This window comes from Megalobrama amblycephala, linkage group LG12 (assembly GCF_018812025.1).
Source record: "Megalobrama amblycephala isolate DHTTF-2021 linkage group LG12, ASM1881202v1, whole genome shotgun sequence".
Taxonomy (NCBI): domain Eukaryota; kingdom Metazoa; phylum Chordata; class Actinopteri; order Cypriniformes; family Xenocyprididae; genus Megalobrama; species Megalobrama amblycephala.
The window spans coordinates 31829539-31854277 of NC_063055.1; the positions used below are offsets into that span (position 1 = coordinate 31829539).

Genomic DNA, 24739 nt, shown 5'->3' on the forward strand with positions numbered 1-24739 from the left:
CAGTCTTCATGCCCACTTGACCACTTGAGCCAAATACAGGAAATACGTCATGCAAGTAGACAAGTGGTTAAGTGCAAAGACCGCAAGTGTGGTTTTTGGACAAGGCTAAAGACTCAAAGAGTCTTCATCCTTTTGGTGCACTAGTGACAATCACAGGTCAGAGCTTCTCAAGAACGGAGGCCTCAAAAAAAAGGAAGAGGAATCTCTAAGAGGAAGCTTAACAATGTTCATACCAGTTTCAAAAGAAAATGCTTTGAGCTGGTTCACGAAGCTCTGCAGAGTGGAGGCCTAAATCACATCTGCTGGATTGAGAGGGGGCCTAACACACTAATGGTCCAGGGAAGCTAAAAGAGAGCCTAACTACCTAGCACAGTGTTTCCTACTGCCTTGCCGAGCTCTAGGAGAGGAGAGGAGAGGAGGACTGACAAAGATCCACACTTTAGGATATTTGATGAGGAGCTCAAAGAGTGCCTGCAACCCACAACTTATATCCACCGGAGCTCTAGAGAGCGAAAATGAATGAATGTCTTACTGGTGTAGAATGACATGAGGGTGAGTACCTACATATCCTGCTGGTACTGAGACTCAAACCCATGACCTTTGGATTACACTCTAACCATTAGGCCACCACTGCCCCTTTGAAGATTCACAATGTGGTGTTATGCCAAACAAACAATACTCTGAGGCAAAAGTGAAACTAAAAGTTCATTCTCTCACATTCTGTAGGGTGTTTTGTTAAACCCATTGTTCAGCTTCCGCTGGTAATGGGCACTCGTCCAACATAAGCAATGACATACATCTCAGTCCAGAAGAGGGAAGGAAGTTAGCAATGGAAGAGCATAAAAAAATTGAGGCTCTGTCGCAAATGGAACCCTAAGACCTGCAACTTTTTCTTCTGAATTCAGACTTTTGTGATGTAATGGCACTTTGACTATTGGGTAAAAGTCTGCTGTCGAGCTCACCTCAGTGTGGACTCGGCAAAAATGCACCTCAAGGGTGCATATCGGCCTCAAACGGGGTGCTTGCGAGCACCCTTCTGAAACCTACAAACAGTCTTGTGGACTTAATGGGCACACATTGTTAGTCCACAAGGCCACAAGTGTGCATAATGTGTACCATTTGGAACAGGGCCCTCCATTCTCAAATTCATGCAAATAAGAGGCAGAAAACACAGCATGGCAGCAAATAGCTGCAGGTTTAGGTAATGGCTCATGTGTCCAAAATATGAATATTGTGACTGGATTATTTGTGTAAATTGTATTATTTACACATCGGATGCATTGCAGTTGTTATGTATGTTAAATATTGCAGTTTTAGATGCTTTTGTTGTGAATAAACTGGCTTACAAAAGTTTATTAAACTGGCACTGTATTTTGGGCATTTAGAAAGAAAGCTTGCATCTTTCTAACTATAATCGTGTACATATGATTAAATTGGCTGTGTGCTGGAAAAAGCCTAGGTTAAACAGACTCGCTACAGACACCATTGACTATTTAATGAGTTCAGAACAATGTGGGTGATTTTTTTTTTTTTTTTTTTTAGATTTAATTCAATAAATAAATATGTATTCTGTGTATTTAATAACTTTTTATTAATTTTATCTTGAGCATTCTCTTATGCTTCATCTTTCTTGAATGTACTCATTTCCTCTTTTTCAAATAGTTTTTTCCTTTTTAGTTAGATGCTCCCCCACCCTTTTTTTGAACCACCTCTAGGACTTTCCTCTTTCATTATTGCTTTGACTGTCTCACCTCATAAGTCCTCCATATCTACATTTGGCAGGTTACAATGGACCATAAGTTCTGTATCAGATTGTACATCTTTTGTGGTAAGTCTTTTATTATGTATTTGTTATTTTTTAACACACCGTCACTACCTCAATAGCTGTTTATTTCCTCTCTGTTAGCCTTCTTGTGTTGCAAGTCTTAAGCCTTTTTTTTCCCTTCTTGTACAACTGTAATCAGTAAGTGGCAATAAGATACTTTAAAATTAACTAGTTACATGATCTAGCCAGGTAAAAGCTGCTTTACATTCTCTTAATATTTTTTTTATTTGTTATTTGTTAAAATCTAAAGCTGTTAAAAATGCATAGCAATAATCATGTTGTACATGAATAGATGGATGAGTGATTTAAAAAGAAAACTGTCATAGGAATTATGTTTAAAGCTTTTACAGTTTTGTTTTACTGTAAATTTACAGTTACTCAACATTCAGAAACACTGTTGATCATACGACATTAGACACATCTCATTTCAGACAGCCTTGTGAGTTAAAAACCTTGACAATCTTTCAAATGTTATAGCATATATTATATTGTGAACAGACATATGATAGGGATGAAGATAAAAAAAGTCCTTCTTAGGCAACTTTTTTAAATGCCCTCTCATCTAATTCTGACTCATATGTTCACACATATGTTGCACGCATTCAAACATGCATCTACGAAAATAGCACTGCAAAAACTAAAACTCAACTCAAATGCACTTGACAGCTTTTCATATATTAATATGTTCCTAATGAAAAACAATTACATTTAAGAGGAAACCAAACAAATTAAAGTTTTTTAGGCACAATGCCTAAACAGAATTTTGAGTTTTTACTTTTTTCCTTTTCTTTTCTTTTCTTTTCTTTCTTTTTTTTTTGTTTTCTTTCTTTTCTTTTCTTTTCTTTTTTTAATGTTACAAAACATTTTTATGTTTTCTTATTACATAATTGCCTTTATTGGTGCTACACAGTGAAATGACCAGCAGCTGCTGAACTGACATCTGTTACTATAGAATGTATTTTAGCATGGCTATAATGTTGTATTGACCAATCAGCAAACAATATTTCAATTGTAAAATTACTGTTTCTAGTTAGTAATTCAGTCTTTTTTTTTAATCACTTCTGAACACTTAAGCATCTCAGTCGGTGATGGCTTTTAACATTGATCCTGTTACCTGGAAAACCTTCACTCCACCTTCACCTTCACAGAGTCAAAATGTTGCCTTTGGCTATAAGGTGATACAGAAAGACACAAGGTGAGAGCAACATAACCACAGAAAAGGGGGGGGGGATTGCATTGTTTGGAAAGCACATTTACCACTTCCAGTACTCACCACACTGCCCAATGAGACATGAAAAGAAACCGCCTTACTAATAGTCAGTCAACTGCTATTGTTTGTTTTGTTTTAAAGTGATCTTTAGGTGTAAATAAGAAATAGATGCTTCTACATTGAGAAAAACCCAGATTATAGATTTCGTGCTTCATTGTCCATGTTGAAGAATTATACTAGTTATCGAAGTGTTTAGTTTGTGTGATTTCTGAATCATCATTGTCAAATTGTCTCTTTTGTTGCACCCCATGTTGACAAACATTGAATTTACAGATTTACAGATTGACTTATGATACGGATGAAGATACAAAATGTCCTTTTAAGGCAAGAGCAAACTTCAACAAGTGTGAACTTCCTTTAAATGACCTCTTGGTCTATTTCTGCCATGTATGAGCTTTCTGCTTTCACACATTGCCCACATTCAAACATGCATCTATGAGAAAAACACTGCCAAAAATAACTCAAATGCACATGACAACATTTCACATATTAATATATTCATAATGAAAAACAACTACGCTTAAGAGGAAACCAAACAAACTAAAGCTTTTGGTTAGATACAATGACTACATTCACAGTGTAACATGACTCACATACAATGGTTCCAACACCCATGGGTTCCACTGAAATCAAAAGTAGTATCAAAAAAGGTGCCCAAAAAAGGTGCCCGTGTTTGCTTGACTGGCTACTCTCTTCTGTCTCAGACGAAAAACTTTACACTCTGCACCTTTAAAACTATTTCTCATTGCCATTTAAAGAGATTTCATTCAAACATTAATGTCATCATTCACTCACCCTCTTGCCATTCTAGACCAATAATCTGCTGTGGAACACAAAAGAAGATGTAAGACAAACTCAGTCACCATTATCTTTATTGTATGGAAAAAAGATGTAAAGAAAGTGACTGGTTACTAAGCCTGTCATTCTGCTTAACATCTCCTTTTGTGTTCCACAGAAGAAAGTCAGTCATACAGGTTTGGAATGACATGAGGGTCAGTAAATGACAAAAAAAAAAAAAAAAAAAAAAAAGAATAAATAAATAAATAAAAAAATGGTGAAAAATCGCATATTATTATTATACTACATTAAATTTGTAATTAATTGCAGTGTGCACCTTAAGCCATTAGCAGCCACTGACAGGACTTTGCTGGACTCCCTAAGAATACCAAGTGGGCATATTAGGATAAGCCAGTTTCAGCCAACCCTTTTCCTAGAGGCATACTGTTGTGGCAAATTCGATGTTTCTTCAGTTCTGGTCTCAATGAAAACTCTCAGGGCCCTATTTTAACGATCTAAACGCAAAGTGTAAAGCGCACGGCGCAGGTGCACTCAGGGCGTGTCCAAATCCACTTTTGCTATTTTAACGACGGAAAAACGGTCCGTGCGCCGGGGCGCATTTTTGAAATGGGTTGTCCCTATTCTCTTAATGAGTAATGGGCGTAACGTTCAATAAACCAATCAGAGTGTCATCTCCCATTCCCTTTAAGAGCGAGATGCATTCGCGCCATGGCGGATTGCTATTTACATGGCGGAATTTGTTGGCGGAAAAGCTGAACGCTTTTCAAGCGAAGAAACCGATCTGCTCGTGCGATGAGTCAGTTAATATATATGTGTGTGTGTATTGGCATGATTGTTCAATTAATTAGCCAATTTCGTTCATCATTATAAGTAGTAATAGGCTGAATTGAAAATAGGTAGCCTAATTCTAATACACGCAATGACTATTCATCATTACATTCTTATATTTATGTAGCCTACACAATAATATTCTTTTACACTGTAATCCTTTTGTTTTTAATATTTGGCATGTTTGTGTGATGCGCATCCCTGTGTGTAATAAGCAAAGTCAACGCGCACTGTGGACGCGCCCAGAGGCGCAGTTTCTACCAACGCGCTCTAACAAAAAAATATTGCGCCATTGACTTTAGACCAGGTTTGAGTTGGTCTATGGCGCAGTCTATTTTCAGCTCCTTAAAATAGCAATGCGCCGGCAATGCGCCTGAACACACCTCTTTTTTAGACCAGCACGCCCATGGGCACACTAACTGGCGCAAATGCATTTACTAATTTAAGGACGTGGCGCTGAACGGGAAAACGCGAACGGCGCCGGACGCAAACTAGCAAACACACTTGCGCTGCGCCTTGCGTCTCATTGCGCCGGGTGTATTATAGGGCCCTCAGAGTTGAATGTCCAGGTCCCAGGAGTTTAACTTTATTGACAAGCAACAAAGTGAGATGCCAGCTCCACATCTAAATCTCTCTAGCCAGGGCACAGTTTTTATACATTTTTCTTATGTTAAAACAGTGTAAGATCCACCCCTACAGTTCTTTTCCATGATCTCATTTACAGGGGCTCTATTCTCTTTCTCCTCTTTGAGTCTCCCACGTACTCCCCAACATTTTCACCACAGTCACTTCACCAATCAAACTGCAGGTGTTGCTTATGCACGAGATATTTCTCTTTGTAAGGGTGGCCGACTGCTAACTACTTTTGATGTAATTTCTCATGGTGGAATTCTCCCACAGGCAAAATGAAACATTGTAGCAAACACAATCAACACTCCCCAGAGGCAAGAAGCCTTCACATGTGTTACGTCCAAGGACGTATGTTTTTGCTTTGTTTTTATTTTTCTTCCTGTCCTCTCTCTTTCTCTCTCTCTCTCCTTCCATAAGCAGGAAGTAATGGCTACCACCTGACTCCAATGATCAATAATTGGTTATCCGATGTGATTGGAGGAGGAGAGGGAGCTGTGGGGATTTAAGCAGCACCAGTGCACAGAGCTGGGTGTGTGTGTGTGTGTGTGGAGGCTGCATCGTGAGGCTTCTTTTTTCCAACCCAGAAAGCCTTGTTAGTTGTTTTTGATTTATATCTCGTTGATTGAATTGTTTTTCTTTCCCTTTAGTGTCATTGTGTTGACACTTTTTGTTGTACTTTGGTGCTACCAGAAAACCCTTATGTTTTGTAAGTTCTTTTCTTTTGTATATACTTTTGTTATTGTTTTCCTCTACCTAAGTTTATCTTGTCAATTATTTGGGGAAGGGTTAGTAGAGAGGTGGGTGCCATTTTCTTTATATCTTGTTTTCTCTTGTTTAAGCTAGTTAGGGAGTTAGCGTATTATTGTATTTTGGTTTCTTTTCTTTTGTAGATTAGTTAGTTTCTCCCTAAATAGTTAGAGGGTTTATGTTTGTTATTTTGGCCTTGCCCCCTCCTGAAGCCTTAATCCTCCCACAAATGTATAATAAATGAACTTGTTTTTGATATTGAGTTGCCTTTGGTCTTTGTTAAAGCCCTTGGGTTGGGAATTGCACCTTGCTGCCTCCACACATCACACCATATTTATTCTGTTACTTGTCCCCTAAACCCTAGACTAGCTGGGGACGTAACACATGACACGCTTAACATTTCATTTCATGGCCATCTGTTGTCTGGTGGAAAATTACCAGCAAAATATGCTTAGTGGCCAAGTTAACTTCTCAGACACATCTGACTAGGGCTGTAACGATTCACTCGTTTTCTCAATGCATTGATTACAAATCCTGACGATGCATATGTATCAATCTCGAAACATGTTTTTAAAAATACCTAAACATTAAATCACTACATGCACGAATTGATGGAGATGTTGTGCGCCGTCATTCGCGCTCATACAGCTCTCCTTCACAGATACGCGCTGCACTCTTTACCGCTTTTCACTGGATTGTGCTCGCGCTCCGTCCGTAGCTCTCATCAACACCTTTTTGAGCAGCCCACGTTTGAGCTTTCCTCAGGATGGCCACTGCTATTCACATGAGCAGATGACAGCTCTCTTATGCATGGATGGAGCAAACACATAATGTAAGTGTCTAAATGCATAAGCATAGTTCCAATGAACAATAAAAAATTTAACTTTATGTTGTTAAACTGAATGTGCGAAGGAAAGTGCTGAAATAACTACAACATTAACAATACTGAAATAAGAGCGCATGGTTTATCTATCAGATGCACATTGGTCCGTGTACGTTTTGATAGTTTGTTTTCCAATTTGAAATGAAATACACAGAAACGAGAAAACAGTCGTTTCCCGTTTTTTCGTTTGTTAAAAAAAAACGGAAAAACGAGATTTTGACTCGATTTTCCGTTTTTTCGGGTCATGGATAGAAAACGGAAACACGACTTCAAAACTCGTTTTCCACATGTGGGCGGTCATTACACGCCCCTTTCAGCCGATTGGTCAATCAAATCTGAGCCAGTGACGTCATCTTCAGTTCGTTCAACAAAATAACAGTCCTCTCCTGCTATATCAGTAGATGTCATAAATCGGCTTTCTTCTGTGCAACCTAACGCTTATTTCACAGAAATATTTATTTCAGAAATGTTAATCAGCACACAGACTGTTGTAATGCGGTTTGTAGTTTAATATGCATGGTGAAACTGCGCTACCCACACAGAGGAGCGGATGAAAAGCACAGATTTAAAAAAAAAAAAAAAAAAAAAAAAAAACTAGTTTTTATTTTATTCTATTTTGAATAAATAGAATAAATCACAATAAATAAGTAGTGTAAGCAGTTTTGAAAAACGAACAATAGCTCATCTCTCTATTTATTTTATATAGCCTATTGCCTGCTGAATATAGGCTAATGTTAATAACCCTTTGGTTAAAAGACTGAGGGAATATATAAAGATCAAACATTAAAGATCAAAATTACAGCTACATAGCTATTTTAGTTATGACAAAAATAATATATATAAAACGAATTAATTTAAAGCTGAACTGAAACAGAAACCGGCGTTATAACTACCTCTCTAATTTGACACAAATCCAAATGTTTCAATATTCACGATTGGGAGGCTAAACTATATTTATTATTTGAACGCTTTTATTGTAGCCTACAGACTACTTAAAATGAGCAGTATAACTTTTTATATATTTGGTTAAATAGGCTATGTTATTTTGACAGTTAACAGGCTGTGATGTCAGGTTACTAAAACTGATGTGTGTGCGCGTTAGGCGCCGACGCGTTCACTCGAATTTTCTTATAAAAGCGGAAACAACTTAAAATACTCAGACATTTATGGTCAAATATATGTAACACCATTCGAATCTGCGAAGGGTTAAATAGGCCTATTATTTTTGTACACTCACAATAACAAAACATTGCTCGTTAGATGAACAAAGACATTTTCTGCCGTCTCGGTTTCCTTTCTGTGAACTTCTCAAAAATGAACCGACACTCATATTGTCGCATTTTTTCCCCCTTTCATTTTGGTAATATGTTAATTACTTAAGTGAAATAAATTTCGCGCATAGGCTATTTATTCGTTTTATATAATTGAATCCTTTTTTCCCCGTTCACAGAAGCGCGGCAGGTGCGTGATGATGATGAATCCTCATGTTCTGTTGTTTATTCTGCTATTTGTTCATGTAGGCTAAAACTAACCCCCTGGGATTTTTTTTTAATGATTCACAGACATTTATCATATATGCATACAGTAAATTTTCCCGCTGTTTAAGCCATGAATATTTACAAAATAAAATAATTACAAAGATAATAAAAGATAATAAAATAATTACAAAGATAATAAAAGTTCTATGTTTAATATACGAGAGTTTTTGTTTTGCTGTTGTCCACTAAAGCAGTTGACGCAGAATCGCCAATTGCCGTTAAATCGAAATTGAAAGTAAAATGTTCAGGGCCATTTAATTAATTCAAAAGCGAAGGAAAGACAGAAAAAGTGAGGATAGCAAGTAAACTGTGACATATAATAATGTTCACTGTGTTCATAAATTGTTTAATTTAAGAGATAAAATCTGCATGGCCATTTATAAGTAAGGAAAACTAAAAAGCCCCCCGATGGTGATACCGTTAGGCTATTAGGTGTTGCCACACAGTGGACAGCCTATTTTCTAATATGACTGCATAGTCTACTATATAGCCTACTGCAAGGAATGCGTCTGCTAAATGATTGAATTTAAATGTATAAAATGTAAACAAAACATTAAAATAAGAAAAAAAATGAGTGCAGTAGCCACTGATCTATAGAGAATAGTCTATCATTATGTATAGCCTATTGATCGGTGCAGTATCCCAAAGGATGTCATGCGCTTGCAACAGATGTAGAGGCATTTACATTTTACATTTTAAAAAAACAATGACAGCTTAAAAACAGACTTAATTAAATTTACTGTAGGTTTTTTAAACTTTTTTTATCTGTGCAAACATATTTCTGTGAAATACGCGTTAGGTTGCACAGAAGAAAGCCGATTTATGACATCTACTGATATAGCGGCAGAGGACTATTATTTTGTTGAACGAACTGAAGATGATGTCACTGGCTCAGATTTGATTGACCAATCGGCTGAAAGGGGCGTGTAATGACCGCCCACATGTGGAAAACGAGTTTTGAAGTCGTGTTTCCGTTTTCTATCCGTGACCCGAAAAAAACGAAAATCGAGTCAAAATCTCGTTTTTCCGTTTTTTTTTAACAAACGAAAAAACGGGAAACGACCGTTTTCTCGTTTCTGCATATTTCATTTCAAATTGGAAAACAAACTATCAAAACGTACACGGACCCACATTAAAGTTGTGTTCGTTACTATAGCAACAGTAGATACCCAGCGCTTTTTCTGAATCATCGTAAAACAGGAATATGTTCCAAATAAAGAGAACAAAGCGGGCTTTGTTTGGGATGCATTTCAATAACCCTATGAATGCATATTAAAATGCAGAATCGAATCAAATTAATCAAATCGCATCGAATTTTAATGTGAATCATCTCAAATTGAATTGTTCTGAATTTCCAAAAATCGTTCTTGAATTGAATCGAATACCAATGAAACATAAATAATCAGGGTATCTTCCGTTCATTCATGTTTTGATTTGATATTGAAATCAGAAAAATGAGAAAACCACACTTTTTTTAATTTTTCATTTTTAAAATGAAAACGAAAAAACAAAAAATTGGCTTGATTTTTCTTTTTTCGTTCTGGGGTAGGAAACAAATAACCAGTTTGAATATTCGATCTCTACATGTGGGCGGGAATGAAACGCCTCTTTCCGCTGATTGGTCAACCAGACGTCAAACCATGTCGTCATCAGTTGTTCATCGGTTCAGATCAACAGAATAAAAGTCCCTCGCTCTACAGCTGTACGGATTCTTAACACTTTTATTCTACATTTTATCTCTCTCTCATCAAATATTAATTTACTTTGCAGCTGCACACAATTACTCCCATTCTACAACGTTAGCACAATGACTGTTTTATTGAAGTGACCAACTATAAAAATCTAGCGAAGCTGCTCGACGCACTGGGCAGTGAATGTATAGGCACACATTGAATTAAAAAGTGCAAATCTGTAGCCTATCGATGTAAATATGCAGACAACACCCTGAGTTTTGGGATCTGGGATGAATTTGAAATATGACAGATATGAAAATATATTACATGTTATTAGTTCATCAAAGCGGTGCTATAGAGAGATGGACTTAAAATGCGAATTGGATGATTTGATGACAAGGTGAACTCGTTTATGCCCATTTGAAATAGGCTATCACACATTTAAAAAAAGTAAAATAAATAAATAAGTAAAGGGGAAAATGTTAAAACAGTGTTAAAAAATAACCATAATAGTGCTCTCTTAAGAAGATATCAATTATACTTTATCAATATTAGGCTATATATCAAAACCTTGAAATAACACTAACAATAATGAGATAAAGAGTATTTAATAGTCTATTTATTGTCATCTGTCTGTGTCAGAAATTAACTGTAATTGATTAATTAATTTACAGGGGATTTTAGGATTTTTTTCCTAATCTTATTAGATATGTATGCTTTCTTTAATGTTAAGTTCTTAAATTTTGTCATTTAAATTACAATAATATGATGCTATAGGTTGTTACCAATTAAATCAGTATCAAACAAAGGTGTCAAAGAAGCAGCACCTGAAGTTGCTTTTAGATTTATGAGTTGTTAGATTGCTCAGAGAGGGCAGTATATGTGTACGAATTACAATTGCATAATGTAATGATATTAATGTTTTACACATGTAAATGACAAAATGAAACGATAATTGGATTATGAAATTAATGTCGCCAGTAGGTGTCAGCAAGTCTTTGTGTTAATGATTGAGTCATTTATTTAAGCGATTCATTCAAAACGCTGATTCATTCAAGAATATATCAATTGGAGCTCTATAATCTTTTGGGCCATTGAATCACTCAGTCAACTGATTTGTTCAAAGTCTCTGATTCATTCAGGAATGAAACACTGCTCTGTGCGCTAGGAGTCAGTCACACAACGGTTCTGATATGCATTGGAAGTTTAGTCGGCAGAGAAATTAAAACACCGGTTTGTGTGACATTCGTTAATACTCAATATTAATGAAATAAACTCAGAATATTGCCTTAAACAAAAGTTATAGCTTTAAGAAAAGGAAAAAAAAATAGCATGTTGCCTATTACATACATATATTATGAAACAGAAGGATAACTTAATATTTGACATTTGACATGTCCTACACTTCTCTATGAAAAAAAAAAAAAAAACATAAGGCATAATAGATGTGCTGTGACTGTAAAATACACAAAAAAAGACATTTCTACACTCAATGTATCAAAGTTGTTGGCTGGGGGTAGTTGTGTGCAGCTGCAAAGTAAATTAATATTTATGAGATAAACTAATATTTCACGTGATGAAAATGTCTACACAGAATTAAGCCCTGACTCTGCATCAGAACGATTTGTGTCAACATTCACTAGTCTGGCTATTTGATGAGAAAGAGATAAAATGTAGAATAAACGCGTTAAGAATCAGTACAGCGGTAGAACGAGGGACTTTTATTCTGTTGAGCTGAACCGATGAACAACTGATGACGTGACATGGTTTGACGTCTGGTTGACCAATCAGCGGAAAGAGGCGTTTCATTCCCGCCCACATATAGAGATTGAATATTCAAACTGCCTATTTGTTTCCAACCCCAGAACGAAAAAAGAAAAATCAAGCCAATTTTTTGTTTTTTCGTTTTCATTTTGAAAATGAAAAACGAAAAAAAGTGCGGTTTTCTAATTTTTCTGATTTCAATATCAAATCAAACCATGAATGAACGGAAGATACCCTGATTCAGAAATCAAATCCTCAAAACACTTCTAGCTTTTATAGCAAGCAAACTAATTCTACAGTTGTTTTCTATAAGACAGATAAAATACTCTGTCAAATACCAACAGTACATTTCTTGGACAGCTCATTTATCTAACAGACACATTTTAGGTTTTAGTCTAGAAACAAACTTATGAGTTAAATTTAAAACATGTACAGTTTACGTGTCTCAAGGAACGTGATTGAAAAACACTGGAGTAACCATTACTCATTCTTAAAAACCTAAATTTAAAAATTCACTTAAATTTACCTTTGTTCTGGGTTTGTGGCAGCTCTGCTCAATTTCAGTACAGCTGCGAACTGGAGGAACTGTACTGATGTGTAGCTCAGAGTAGTCCGCCATCTGGTAAAGTAGTGCAACAGTGTGGTTACACACGTGAGCGCACCAGCAACACAGCAACACAGCGACAGCTACACTGTAACAGTGTGACAGGGTTGTAATCCATTAACACAATCTGTAAAGATTAACTGATGACAAAATAATAAATTAATAACCCCAAATTATAGAATAGATATATAAAGAAGACAAGAAATATTTCCTTATAAAGTGTTAAACTTTTCCACTGAATAGATTCATCATCCTTACATTTCGATAAATGTAGAAATTAATAGAAACTTCATTTTAAAATATGAACAATAAACCCATCATTCAGTTCTATAGGTTTGTCTGCCTACTCTCCAGCTATGTGGCTTCTCTGACTTCCTCATAGATCTGAAACAAGTCGCCCTCAAGCTGATCTCTCCTGTCATCCTTATCAGAAACTGAAAAAAATGCACAAAATTAGTGACATTCACAGTGAACCAGAAGACCGAAAAAAGGTTTAATAGATAGAAAACTGAAAGTATAAGAATATTGTGATGGTGCACAGGTGTCCCTTGTTTGCTCATTAGTTTTGTGTATAAATAGCCCTCATATTTCATTGTTCCTTTGTCTAACCCATTGTTTGGTGAGTGTATTCATGTTCATGTTAAAGGCGGGTGCACACTGTACGATTTATAATAGTCCTGTATGATTGTTGCTGGTCATACTGTACGAAAATGATCCTCATGTCACACTGTGGGATCTCAGCTGTCCTATATGTCAGACTGTATGACAGTCAAGACGCGTTAAAAACAGACACGAGCTTGAAAAACTTGTCCGGAGTTTTACATCATTGACCCAAAACACATTCGGTGACAGTGAGCTGCATTACAGACAGGATTGAAATGGTGGCTGACAAAGAAATCTCTAGCATTAATTTTGATCACAGCTTATCTTGAAACAATTTGACGTTTGTCGTAGGAGAAATCACACTGCAGGACTGTGCACCAAATCTTCTGATACTGCCAGAATTTCATTGGAGGTCAAATTTGATCGCAACGGTCATTAATCATTCTCGTTCACTGCTCTGTGTTGTGTCTTCCTGCCTTCATCCGGAATGCAGAATCCCTGGCAATATTCAAAAGACAGCTGAAAGACAGCTTTCGTGAGCACTTAACCTCATCTTAAAAAAAAAAAAAAATCCTATCCTTTCATTACCTATTCTTTCACTTCCTTTAATCCCTCTCCATTGTAGCTTATGATACTCTGAGTAATGTCTGAAACTTTCATTGTGAGCACTTCTTGTCTGTATGCCTCTTCATGATGACTCGCTTGTTGTATTCTTCACTTGTAAGTCGCTTTGGATAAAAGCGTCTGCCAAATGAATAAATGTAAATGTAAATGTAATTGGTTGTCAGTGAACATGGTCAAACTAGCGATCAAAGACTAAAGATTTTTTTTCTTAGGATTATATGAATCTTTTAGGATTCTCAAAATTGGTCTCAGATGACCAAATCGTGGCCAAAATGGCTCAGTGTGCACCCGCCTTAAAGGTTTTTTCACCCAAAAATGAAAATTCTGTCATTTATTACTCACCCTCATGCCGTTCCACACCCGTAAAACCTTCGTTAATCTTCAGAACACAAATCAAGATATTTTGTTGAAATCTGATGGCTCAGTGAGGCCTACATAGGGAGCAATGACACTTCCTCTCTCAAGATCCATTAATGTACTAAAAACATATTTAAATCGGTTCATGTGAGTACAGTGGTATTATAAAGTGACAAGAATATTTTTGGAGCACCAAAAAACTGAAAATAAAAACTAAATAACGACTGATGGCCGATTTCAAAACACTGCTTCAGGAAGATTCGGAGCACAAATGAATCAGTGTGTCGAATTATGATTCAGATCGCGTGTCAAACTGCCAACAGCTGAAATCATGTGACTTTGGCGCTCCGAACAGCTGATTCTATGCACTGATTCATAATGCTCCGAAGCTTCCTGAAGCAGTGTTTTGGATTACCCTTCTAATAAATTACTGCATGTGGATCCTCAGTCTTCGAGTCTCAGATCAGTATCATGACAAGAGGTTTTCATTAAGACCCAGAGGAAACATATACTTCAACTGATGCATCCAGTATCCATTGTATTTTTTTTCTACATGTCCACCTCTTCTTTGCTACTTTTTCAATTCCTATATGAATGAACTGTTTTATATCATGATTACAGTCATGAAAATGTCTGGCAATTGGTGAACTGATGTTTTTCTGATGTGTGTTTTTTTCTGTACCATAAGATTTTAGTTTAGTTTAGTTTATTGATTCATAAAGCACATTTCAAAACAACAGAGGTTACAACCAAAGTGCTGTACAGAAAAATTAAAACACACAAACACACACACACACAAAAAAAGAATTAACATACTGCATCAAAACCTGGAGGACAATCAAAAAATTCACACCCTTAATTAAAACACAATTTTGTAATACATTCAAAGGATTTTGCATCATGCTCAAACAGCATACCCAACCAACCAAATTATTTAACATGTTCTCATATTCCTCCTGTCTTCTTTCAGTCTGTTTGTGAGTGATCCTTTAATACAACTCAGTCAAACTCGAAGAGGACAAATATATCGCTGTGCTGTGACTGAAGGAAACTGCAAGCCACTGCCCATTACTGGTACTTAGTTTTTAAATTATGCTTACAAGCATTTAATATCAGATACTAGTTTCATTATCCATATTAGTTTTTCTAAAAAATAAAAATAAAAATCCACATTTTTTTAATTCAAAAGTCACCAATGAGGCTATCAACATGTCCCTTGGACTTTCAATGTCTCTAGATCTTCAGTCTTCAAGAGCAGTGGTAAGTGTCATATTTTAAATAATCTCTGTTTTTGTAAGAATATAAAATCTTAATGCTAAATTATGTTATGATATTCCAAAAATGCAACCAATTTTACTGCAAAAACATGCTAGATTTGGTGCTTGTCTATATTTAGATCATTTTAATTAGATTATCATTTGCTAGAGTTGAAACCTACAATTTGCAGACAGTCTAAAAGATGTCCAAAATAACTAAGAATTTTTGCTTCTCCAAATTTTACACTAATGTTCATATTAGAGTTTGTCATGTTGAAAATAAAATCTTAATTTCTCTCAGGTTTGTGGTCCAACCATACCTAAGAACTGTGATGCAATAACCACTTACAATGGAATGTGCTTTAAAATCAATCCAGATAATACTGTGAGCAGATCTGTGCCAGAGACTCTGAGAGGTACATTTATGGTTTACCAAATCAAAGCAAATATTATTCATACTGTATATACTGTATGACATGATTAAATGAAAATATGATGCAATTATTCATTTCTCCAACCTCAGAATGCCCAACATCACAAATTGACATTGCTTTTTTACTTGATGGATCTGGAAGTGTAGGCTCTGTGGATTTTGATAAGATGAAGGCTTTTGTTATAGAAATGATCAAAAGTTTTATAGAACGTGATACACAGGTAATCAATGCATTTATTATGATTTAGCTTATGCATGATTTTTTGCCCCTAACGTTCATAGCGTGAGAAACTAAATCCATCTGTCTGTCTTACAGTTTGCCATTGCACAGTTTTCTACACAATGTTTCATTCATTACAAGTTTCAACAAGTCAAATACGCCATGGCATGGCAAGATGCAGTGAATCAGATATCCCAACGGGGAGGAGTAACTCGGACTGCAGCAGCTATAAGACATCTTGTGTGAGACATGTCTGCTGATATTTCAATTCTTTTATCTATGGCATTAAAAGTAATATTACTTCTGACAGAAAGACTTGGAATGAAGATGAATTTTAGTGATAATGCAACTAAACAAACTGATAGGTGTCTGAGCAAACATGCAAAAAGCACACAAAATTAAATGCATAAATGAATGGATACACATACTACTACTAAGTCTTTTGCTGTTTTTGAGTGTGAAATAAAGGTTTTACAGCACTTAATAATTTGAAGAAGGTTTCAAAGACAAAGCTTAATAAGAAATCCTAAACAGTTGCATAATTGTATTATTGATTAAATATTTTTTTACTTTTTTATGTTTTCAATAGTAATGAATTATTCGTCAGTAGTGGAGGTGCAAGACCATCAGCCAGTAAAATTTTGGTTGTTATCACGGATGGTGCATCAACTGATCCAAATGATTTGACTGCTGCTGTTCAACAAGCTCAAGCTAAAAATATAATACGATATGCTATTGGGGTAAGATTTGATTTACATTCATATTTTGCCTCTTTTAGATAAAAAAAGACAACTATATTAGTTGTGCAAAAACCAGTAAAAACTGCTTTAATTTATACTGATTCAGATCTAGATGCTCAGGCAAAATCAACATGCGTCCATTCCTGATATGATTTGTCTGATATGATAGCCATTGTGAAAGTATTGTGCATAAAAATTACTGTTCCTCTTAAAATGTTGCTTCAGTCATCTACTCACCATCATGTCATTCCAAACTTGACAAGAAGAATGTCTTGTTTTGCCCTTACAATAAAAGTCAATGTTGTCCAGTGTTGTCTTGTCATTGTATGGACAAAAACAACAGAAACATTCTTCAAAATATCTTCCTTTGCATTTAAAGGGTTAGTTCACCCAAAAATGAAAAATTTCAGTCATGTTTTACTCTGCTGTCATTCTCCTATGCTGTTTATGTTCAGCACTTCCAGCTTCTACATCAGAACGCTGGTTCAGTATTGGCCAAAGCTGATCATGTGATCAGCACAACGCATGCGCGTGATGCTGACACAGGAGCCAGCCAATAATGAGCCGACATTCTGATGTAGAACACAGAAGCGCTGCACTGTCTGCAATGCAAACAGCGTAGGAGAATGACAGGGGAGATAAAGTTGTTATTTTTGTTTTGTTTTTGTGCACAAAAAGTATTCTCGTCACTTCATTACATTAAGGTTGAACCATTGCAGTCACATGGATTTTATATGTCTTTACTACTTTTCTGGACCTTGAATGATGGTAATTATGTTGCTTTCTATGGGGGATAAAAAAACAAAACTCTTGGATTTCATGAAAAATATCTTAATTGTTCAGAAGATGAATGAAGGTCTTACGGGTGTGGAACGACATGAGAGTGAGTAATTAATGACAGAATTTTCATTTTTGGGTGAACTAACCCTTTAATAGTAGAAAGAAAGCCATACAATTTTGGAATGACACAGTGGCGAGTAAAAGAAGATTTTTTTGTGATCTATCCACTTTATTAATAAAAAAAAAAATATATATATATATATATATATATATATATATATATATATATAAATAAGGGTATAAAAAAACATTTTATTTAAAAACAAAAATGTTATAAAATCGTTAGATTTATGAAGTGTTACAGTTATCTCCATTGATTTTTTTTTTTTCTTAGGTTGGCAATGCTTTTAATAGTGGTAAAGCAAGAAGGGAGCTAGCAACTATTGCATCTTTACCCACAGATAATCATGTGTTCAGAGTAACTGATTTCGACACGCTGGAAAGCATTCGTGAAAAACTCAAAGAGAACATTATCGCCATTGAAGGTATGTTTGCAGAGGGAATGAAAAATGACAGACAGAATGTTTACATTTTACATTCATCAGCTGTCATGTGAGCAAAGTTACTTTGTTTATTGTGTTGATTTAAAATAATAAATATATAGTTAACTGTGCTGTTGCTTATTTGTTAAAGGAACCCAGACCTCTGGAGATTCATCTCAAATGGAGTTTGCACAGGACGGGTTTAGTGCAGCAGTTACTTCAAATGTAATTCTGTGTATTTAACTTATTTAACACCAAACTAATGAAAGAGACAATGTATGGAAATGAAAAAGTTTAATTTAATTCATGCCTTTGCATGCTATTTCCAACATAGCAATTTTCAATTTTCAAGCAGATTTTAATCTTATTGTCAGTATTATATTGTTTGAACAACAATTTACTTAATTTTACCATTAATACAATTTAACTGAATTACATCAGGTCAAATTAACTGCTCTTGAAATGTGTCATTCTTTGTAAAACTGCTTTGAAACCATAAGTTTTCTGCAAAGTGCTTTAAAAACAACCTGGAAGTGCACTTGCATCAGGCCAAATCTAGCTGTTTGTGTTTATTTATCAAGGCTTTTTATAGACATTATTTGCAACGATAGATATTCATGATGTTTGACTCATGTTGAACTACTCTTCAAATTCAATAAAAAACACACCATTGAATTTGTATGCTTTTAAACTTATTTGTAAAGATTATTTTTAAGCATTTCTATTTAAAATTCTGGTAACACTTTACAATAAGGTTCTTTTGTTAACATTATTTAATGTATTAACTTACATGAACTAACCATGAGAAATATTGAATTTGTTAATATTTGTTAACATTAGTTAATGAAAATCCAACTGTTCATAGTTTGTTCATGTTAGTTCAGTGCATTAACTAATGTTAACAAATAATACAACTCTTGATTTTAATAATTAGTGTTGAAATTAACATTAACGAAGATTGAAAAATGCTGTAGAAGTGCAGCTCATTATTAATTCATGTTAACTAATGTAGTTAACTTATGTTTATGAACCTTAATCATGTGATATTATCTGCATCCAGACAGATATGATAATGACTGCAGTGGGAGCTTTCCAGTCGAAGGGTGGATATCAGCTGTACAAACCAAATGATAATTCAGCTGTCTTTCAAGCTGGAAGTGAGCATGACAGTTATTTAGGTGAGATCTCTACGATTGTGTAAATCAATATTAATCAGTCAAAATACATCAGAATATTTTCAAGTCTATTTTCTTCACAGGTTATTCCTTGGCAATAGCAACAATGTCAGGAGCAAAGTATGCAGTCATGGGAGCACCAAGACACAAGCATAAGGGACAAGTTACTGTTTCAAGAATTGATCGAAGTGATGTAAAACAACTGGATCCTCCTAAGGTTGTAAGACTCATATTTGTGCAAAATATTAGCACTTCACACATTAATGCAAGCAAATGAAAGTAAGAGAGATCAAAATAGATGTATAGTAAACTACAGCCATGGGCAAAAGTATTGACAGTGACATAAATTGTGTGTTTTGCAAAGTTTGCTGCTTCAGTATTTGCAGATTATTTTTTCACTTGGTGTACTGGAAAACAATGATAAGAATTTCATGTTTTAAAGACTTTTATTGGCAAAAACATTCAATATATCCAAAGAGTCAATATTTACATTGTTGACCCTTATTCATAACCTCTGCAATTTGCTCTGGCAAGATGGATAGTGAAAGTGACACCTGAGGCCAAGGATGGTAACCAATACCAATCAGTCATCGCAATCAGTCTGCTCTTTTAATCCCATCAGAATGATAGAGTGATTTCTCCAGGGGCGCAGGAGACATTTTCAAAGTGGGGGGACCAAAATGGGGGGGGGGGGGGGGGGGTTAGATTGTTATTGTTATTGTTATGACCACGGATGGTGCACAAGTGGAGTTTCTTTGAAAGGCTCGCGGAATGCGGGAAATGAAGTATACCAGGGCCCTAAATTGTAATGGACTGGATCTCACAGTTCACATCGAGAGAAATGGGAACGCGGGGGCACCGCGATGCGACCGCAAAGGGCACTTTCACTTTCGCGATCAAAGTGCATGCCACTGATACAGTATACACATACCAATTAAAAGCGCAGGTCTCCTCTCATGCGTCCTCCCCACTGTGTCGCCGGTCGGAGCAATAACTTTCGTTTCGCTTTTAGATATCTCTTTTATAGATGCCATCAATGCTTTTAACTTTCTAGATGTAATTACTGAAATCAAAACAGTCCATAAACTACAAATCCTCACGAAAACTTCAAGTCAGTCAAGCCAGCTCACGCATCAACCTGAGAGATCAGCCTCCTTACCTTAAAGTGTCAAATTTCTTGGTTTCTAAATGGACGGTTTGGCTTGACTGACAAACGCTAACGTTCGGCCACGATTTATACCATCGACCTGTCCTAAAACGTTAGCACGCTGTGATCGATTGCTTGGAGATCGCGTGTTTCTCCGTTAGAGAGCGCATTTCCTCTTCTTCACATTTGCGACAAAACAGTTGATTATTTACAAACGAAAGCTCACAGAAACGTGAAAATGGTCTCATTTGAAAGAAAATATCCTAAGCTAAAAGACGATATATTGTGACTCATTGAAGCAGCCCTTATCAAAAGTGCGGGGGGCGATTTCTGTCTTTTCAAAACTGCGGGGGTCCTGACCCCCCTGTCCCCCATGCCAATGGCGCACCTGGATTTCTCCTGACTAGAACTTGTTCACACTTTCCCATGTGGTGATGATATGATTAGTGAAATGATGTTAGCTGGTCATTTTGTGCCAGGGCCAAAAAACAGATAGATTTGGGTTTTTGTGAAAAGGTGCGCTTTTTTTTCTTTTTTTTTTTTTTGTCAATTAAGCTTTTTGCAAGTATTTAAAATGCATCTGATCACTCTGCACAATAATCTAGAAACAATGTTAATCGACACCACAACAACTGAAGCAGCAAACTTTGCAAAGCACAAAATGTATGTATTGCTTAATTTCCTCTCTTCTCAGCCTCAGATTGGCTCATATTTTGGAGCTGAGGTGTGTGTGGTCGATTTGAAAAATGACTCCAATACAGACCTACTTTTGGTATCGGCTCCAACATACATGGAGTCTGACCGGGAGGGCATAGTGTTTGTTTACATCTTCACACGTCGGGTCAGTGATTATTTGGAGATTCAATTAAGACTAACATTTTTAAAAAGAGTTCATCGAGATTGAATAAATGTACATTTGTGTCTATTTGACCGTTTCTGCTCTCTCTGTTATATCTTCATAGGCAAACGCAATTTCTACGGATACACTGGTGGGCATGGCAGGTCAGAGGGGTCGGTTTGGCTCTTCTCTGGCCAGTCCAGCAGATCTGGATGGTGATGGTTTCATGGATGTGCTGATTGGAGCTCCTTTAGAGGAGGATGGACAGGGCAGCATCTACATCTTCAATGGGAAAGATGGAGCGATCAATTCAAAATACTCACAGGTGAAAAAGATGTGGGCTGGTGGCAGTTTAAAGTGATAGTTTGCTTAAAAATTAATTCTGTCATTATTTATTCAACCTCAAGTGTCACCTTTCTTGCATTACTTTTCCTTGACTCGCTTCATAGGCTTTAATATTGTAATATTTTTTGTTAACTCTTTCATTCCCTCTTGAATGAAACAGAGGATTGTTGGATCGTCTGTGCGATCAGGTTTGCAGTTCTTTGGGATTTCATTGAGTCAGTCTTCTCTAGACCAGAGTCAAGACGGCCTTCCTGATATTGCTGTTGGGTCCAAGGGAGCAGTTCTTCTTCTCAGGTCTGTTTTCTGTTATAAAGAATTAAAATATACAGAAATACACTTTCAGCCATGATCATTCATATGTGTTATATGTGGATCATTCAGGTCCAGACCCATAATGCGCTTGGAAACCAAAGTAACTTACAACCCAACCAAAATACCAACCGGTGAAACAGACCAGTCACTGGAAAACACCATCAAAGTGTGTTTCACCATGCGTCCATACAGTTCCAGCATAAAAGGTTTATCCAAAATCAGAAACATTCTTTCATATTGTAGTTAATGTTGAAGTGTGTAAATTTTTCAATGTGTATCTAGTTTCTCATGCCTTATTTTTCAAATTCTGTTTGATGTCATTAGTGGCACAAACTATAACTTTAAAAGTTATAATTTTATATTATATATTAATTTTATATAATTTTTATATGTAAATACAAAATAATTATTTTAAATTGTAATAATAGTTCACAATATTTACTGTATTTTTGATCAAATAAATGCAGTCTTGGTGAACATAATTGACTTCTTTCAAAAACTTAAATCTTGAAAATCTTACCGCTCTCAAAACTTTTGAATGCCAATGTAATTATATAAATATGTTAGAAAAATATAAATATTTTATCTTTGATTTACAGAGTACTACACTTAAAGGTGCAATATATAAGAATTTTTACAGTAAAATATCCAGAAACCACTAGGCCAGGTTATATATTTTGTTCACTTGAGTACTTACAACATCCCAAATGTTTCCACCTATTTGTAAATGAGAAAATTGCAAATTTGCAATTTTAACCAAGGATCGTGTGAGGACGTGTGAGGAGTCGCCTGTCAATGGCGTCATACCCGTGTTACCCTCGGTTTCCGGTTTTATTTTGTAGAAACCATGTAAACACCAAAGACACTTTAATATTTACATGTTTTAATAGACAAGGGAACAACTGTTTTGATATATTTAAAGACAGAAATATATTTAAAGACAGAAAACGAATTATTGTTATATAGCTCAGCACGGTTAATCTTATTGTTTAAATCTAATTTTCTTGATTTTTTGCGAGTACCATGCTTTATCATGCCTCAGAGAAAAACACTATTTTGTCAAGTAGCTAACATAGCATAATCAGATGCAGCTTTATTTTTAGTAACAGTAATACAGAATTTTCTCTATCATACAATACGTTTTAAAATTAATTGCATGCCATTTATCAACACAAGCCATCCAGTATTTATTATATTGTAAAATCGATCTTACTGCAGTGTGTCTCAAACAAGTGTCTCACAGCAGCCGCCGAGCGAATGCACAGAGTAACGTTATAACATCAATTTCAACACAAATGCATCTAATATGTATCTAATATGACAGAGCTATGTTACCTCATGACCGGAAAAAGTGGACTGTGGCATAATAAAAGTTCCACTGCTCGTGTGTTGTGCAATCGCTCCAGCGGCCTCGTTCAGCTCCCACAACACTCGGTCCTGCTCTGCTTCATACTACAATAACGTTAATAATCGCATCCATGAACATGATTTCTTCCTGTAACAAAGCAGGACTCAGGCAGGGATCCATTCGCAATGCTTTATTAAAAGTGAGCGTGGTCCTACAGGCAGGGTCAAAGCAGGGGCAAACAGGAACAGCAAGGGACAGGCAGAAACGTGGTCAGGATAACGGCAGTAGATCGGGGCAGGCAGAAATCACTCACAAGGTCAGGAAACAATACACAGTCCAAAGGCAGGCAGCAGAGGGTTGTAAACGAAAGACAAACAGGATCAGAAACAAGCAGGCAATACAGGGAAACGCTCGGAATTGTACACAGGGGTAAAACAAGACTTCGCAATGAGGTGGTGTGTGAGTGAGTCTTAAATAGTCCAGATAATGTGCTTCAGCTGTATGTGGCAATTGATTATTGGTGTGGAATGTGTGCATGTGACTGGCAGGGAGGATTATGGGAATTGAAGTCCAGGAACTGACAGGAATCGTGACACTTCCTGAGTCATATCCCAATTTTTTTCCACCGACTGCTGAGGTGAAGACCATGTCCCAAGAATCTGCACTCAAACTTGCCGTCATCAAGCTACGCCTTTGTTTTGAACAGGCTTCTAGCGGCAGAAAATATTATATAGTGCACCTTTAAAAGAATATTAAAACTTTTGAAATGTAAAAAAATGTCCATGTATTACACACACACATATTATATTTATTTATATATATATATATATATATATATATATATATATATATATATATATATATAAAGACTGTTTGATGTTCTTTATCTAGACCTATCTGCAAATATTAATTACACCATAATGCTGGATGCCAAGCGACAGAAATATCGAGCATACTTCTTAACTGAAAACCGGCTCCTCAGTAATGTGTTGAAAGTTGTAATGAATGCAGAAGCTTGCAGAAGTCATCCTTTCTTTATAGACGTAAGTCTGAACCACTTTTTGACAATACTTTTTTCTTATCTCACTCTTTTGTCAGTTATTCTAGCTGTAAGAATGAAATCTCAATGGGAATAATTAAATCTTGTACCTTCTAAGATGCAACAATGTAGCAATACAAACTGACAATCTTGATTTTACTGTAAATTATTGTCATTTATCTATTCTTGCCCTCTCAGGCTTTCTCAGAAGATGCTCTGAACCCAGTGTCCAATCAGCTGATGTTCACTTTTGAGGGTCTACCATCCAGATCAATGCAAAACATAAAGCCAATACTGCTGCCAGAGATAAAGACCACCACAGACCACAATGTAAGAGAAGGCAAAACAATGTTTATTTTAAATTGTGTACGGTTGTGGTCAAAAGTTTATCTATATCTTGAAAAGTCTGCAAAATGTTAA

General features: G+C 35.9%; 1 protein-coding gene across 1 annotated transcript; it reads left to right on the forward strand.

Moving 5' to 3' along the window:
* The first annotated feature begins 1702 nt into the window (after positions 1 to 1702).
* LOC125279295 (integrin alpha-M-like) lies at positions 1703 to 24739 on the forward strand. Its single transcript, XM_048208803.1, has 18 exons — positions 1703 to 1828; positions 2900 to 3020; positions 15115 to 15218; positions 15334 to 15404; positions 15702 to 15816; positions 15924 to 16054; positions 16150 to 16295; positions 16643 to 16793; positions 17968 to 18118; positions 18267 to 18340; positions 19176 to 19293; positions 19374 to 19507; positions 21132 to 21278; positions 21400 to 21600; positions 21781 to 21914; positions 22002 to 22138; positions 24172 to 24323; positions 24518 to 24739. Exons 1-18 carry the CDS (start codon positions 1789 to 1791, stop codon positions 24737 to 24739), a joined length of 2349 nt encoding a protein of 782 aa, XP_048064760.1. The 5' UTR covers positions 1703 to 1788.

Excerpts from the sequence above, each read along its gene's own strand:
- LOC125279295 (XM_048208803.1), top strand. The coding sequence starts at position 1,789 with ATGGACCATAAGTTCTGTATCAGATTGTACATCTTTTGTG. Across the intron at positions 19,294-19,373 it reads TGAGCATGACAGTTATTTAG|GTTATTCCTTGGCAATAGCA; the intron begins GTGAGATCTCTA and ends TTTTCTTCACAG. Across the intron at positions 24,324-24,517 it reads GTCATCCTTTCTTTATAGAC|GCTTTCTCAGAAGATGCTCT; the intron begins GTAAGTCTGAAC and ends TTGCCCTCTCAG.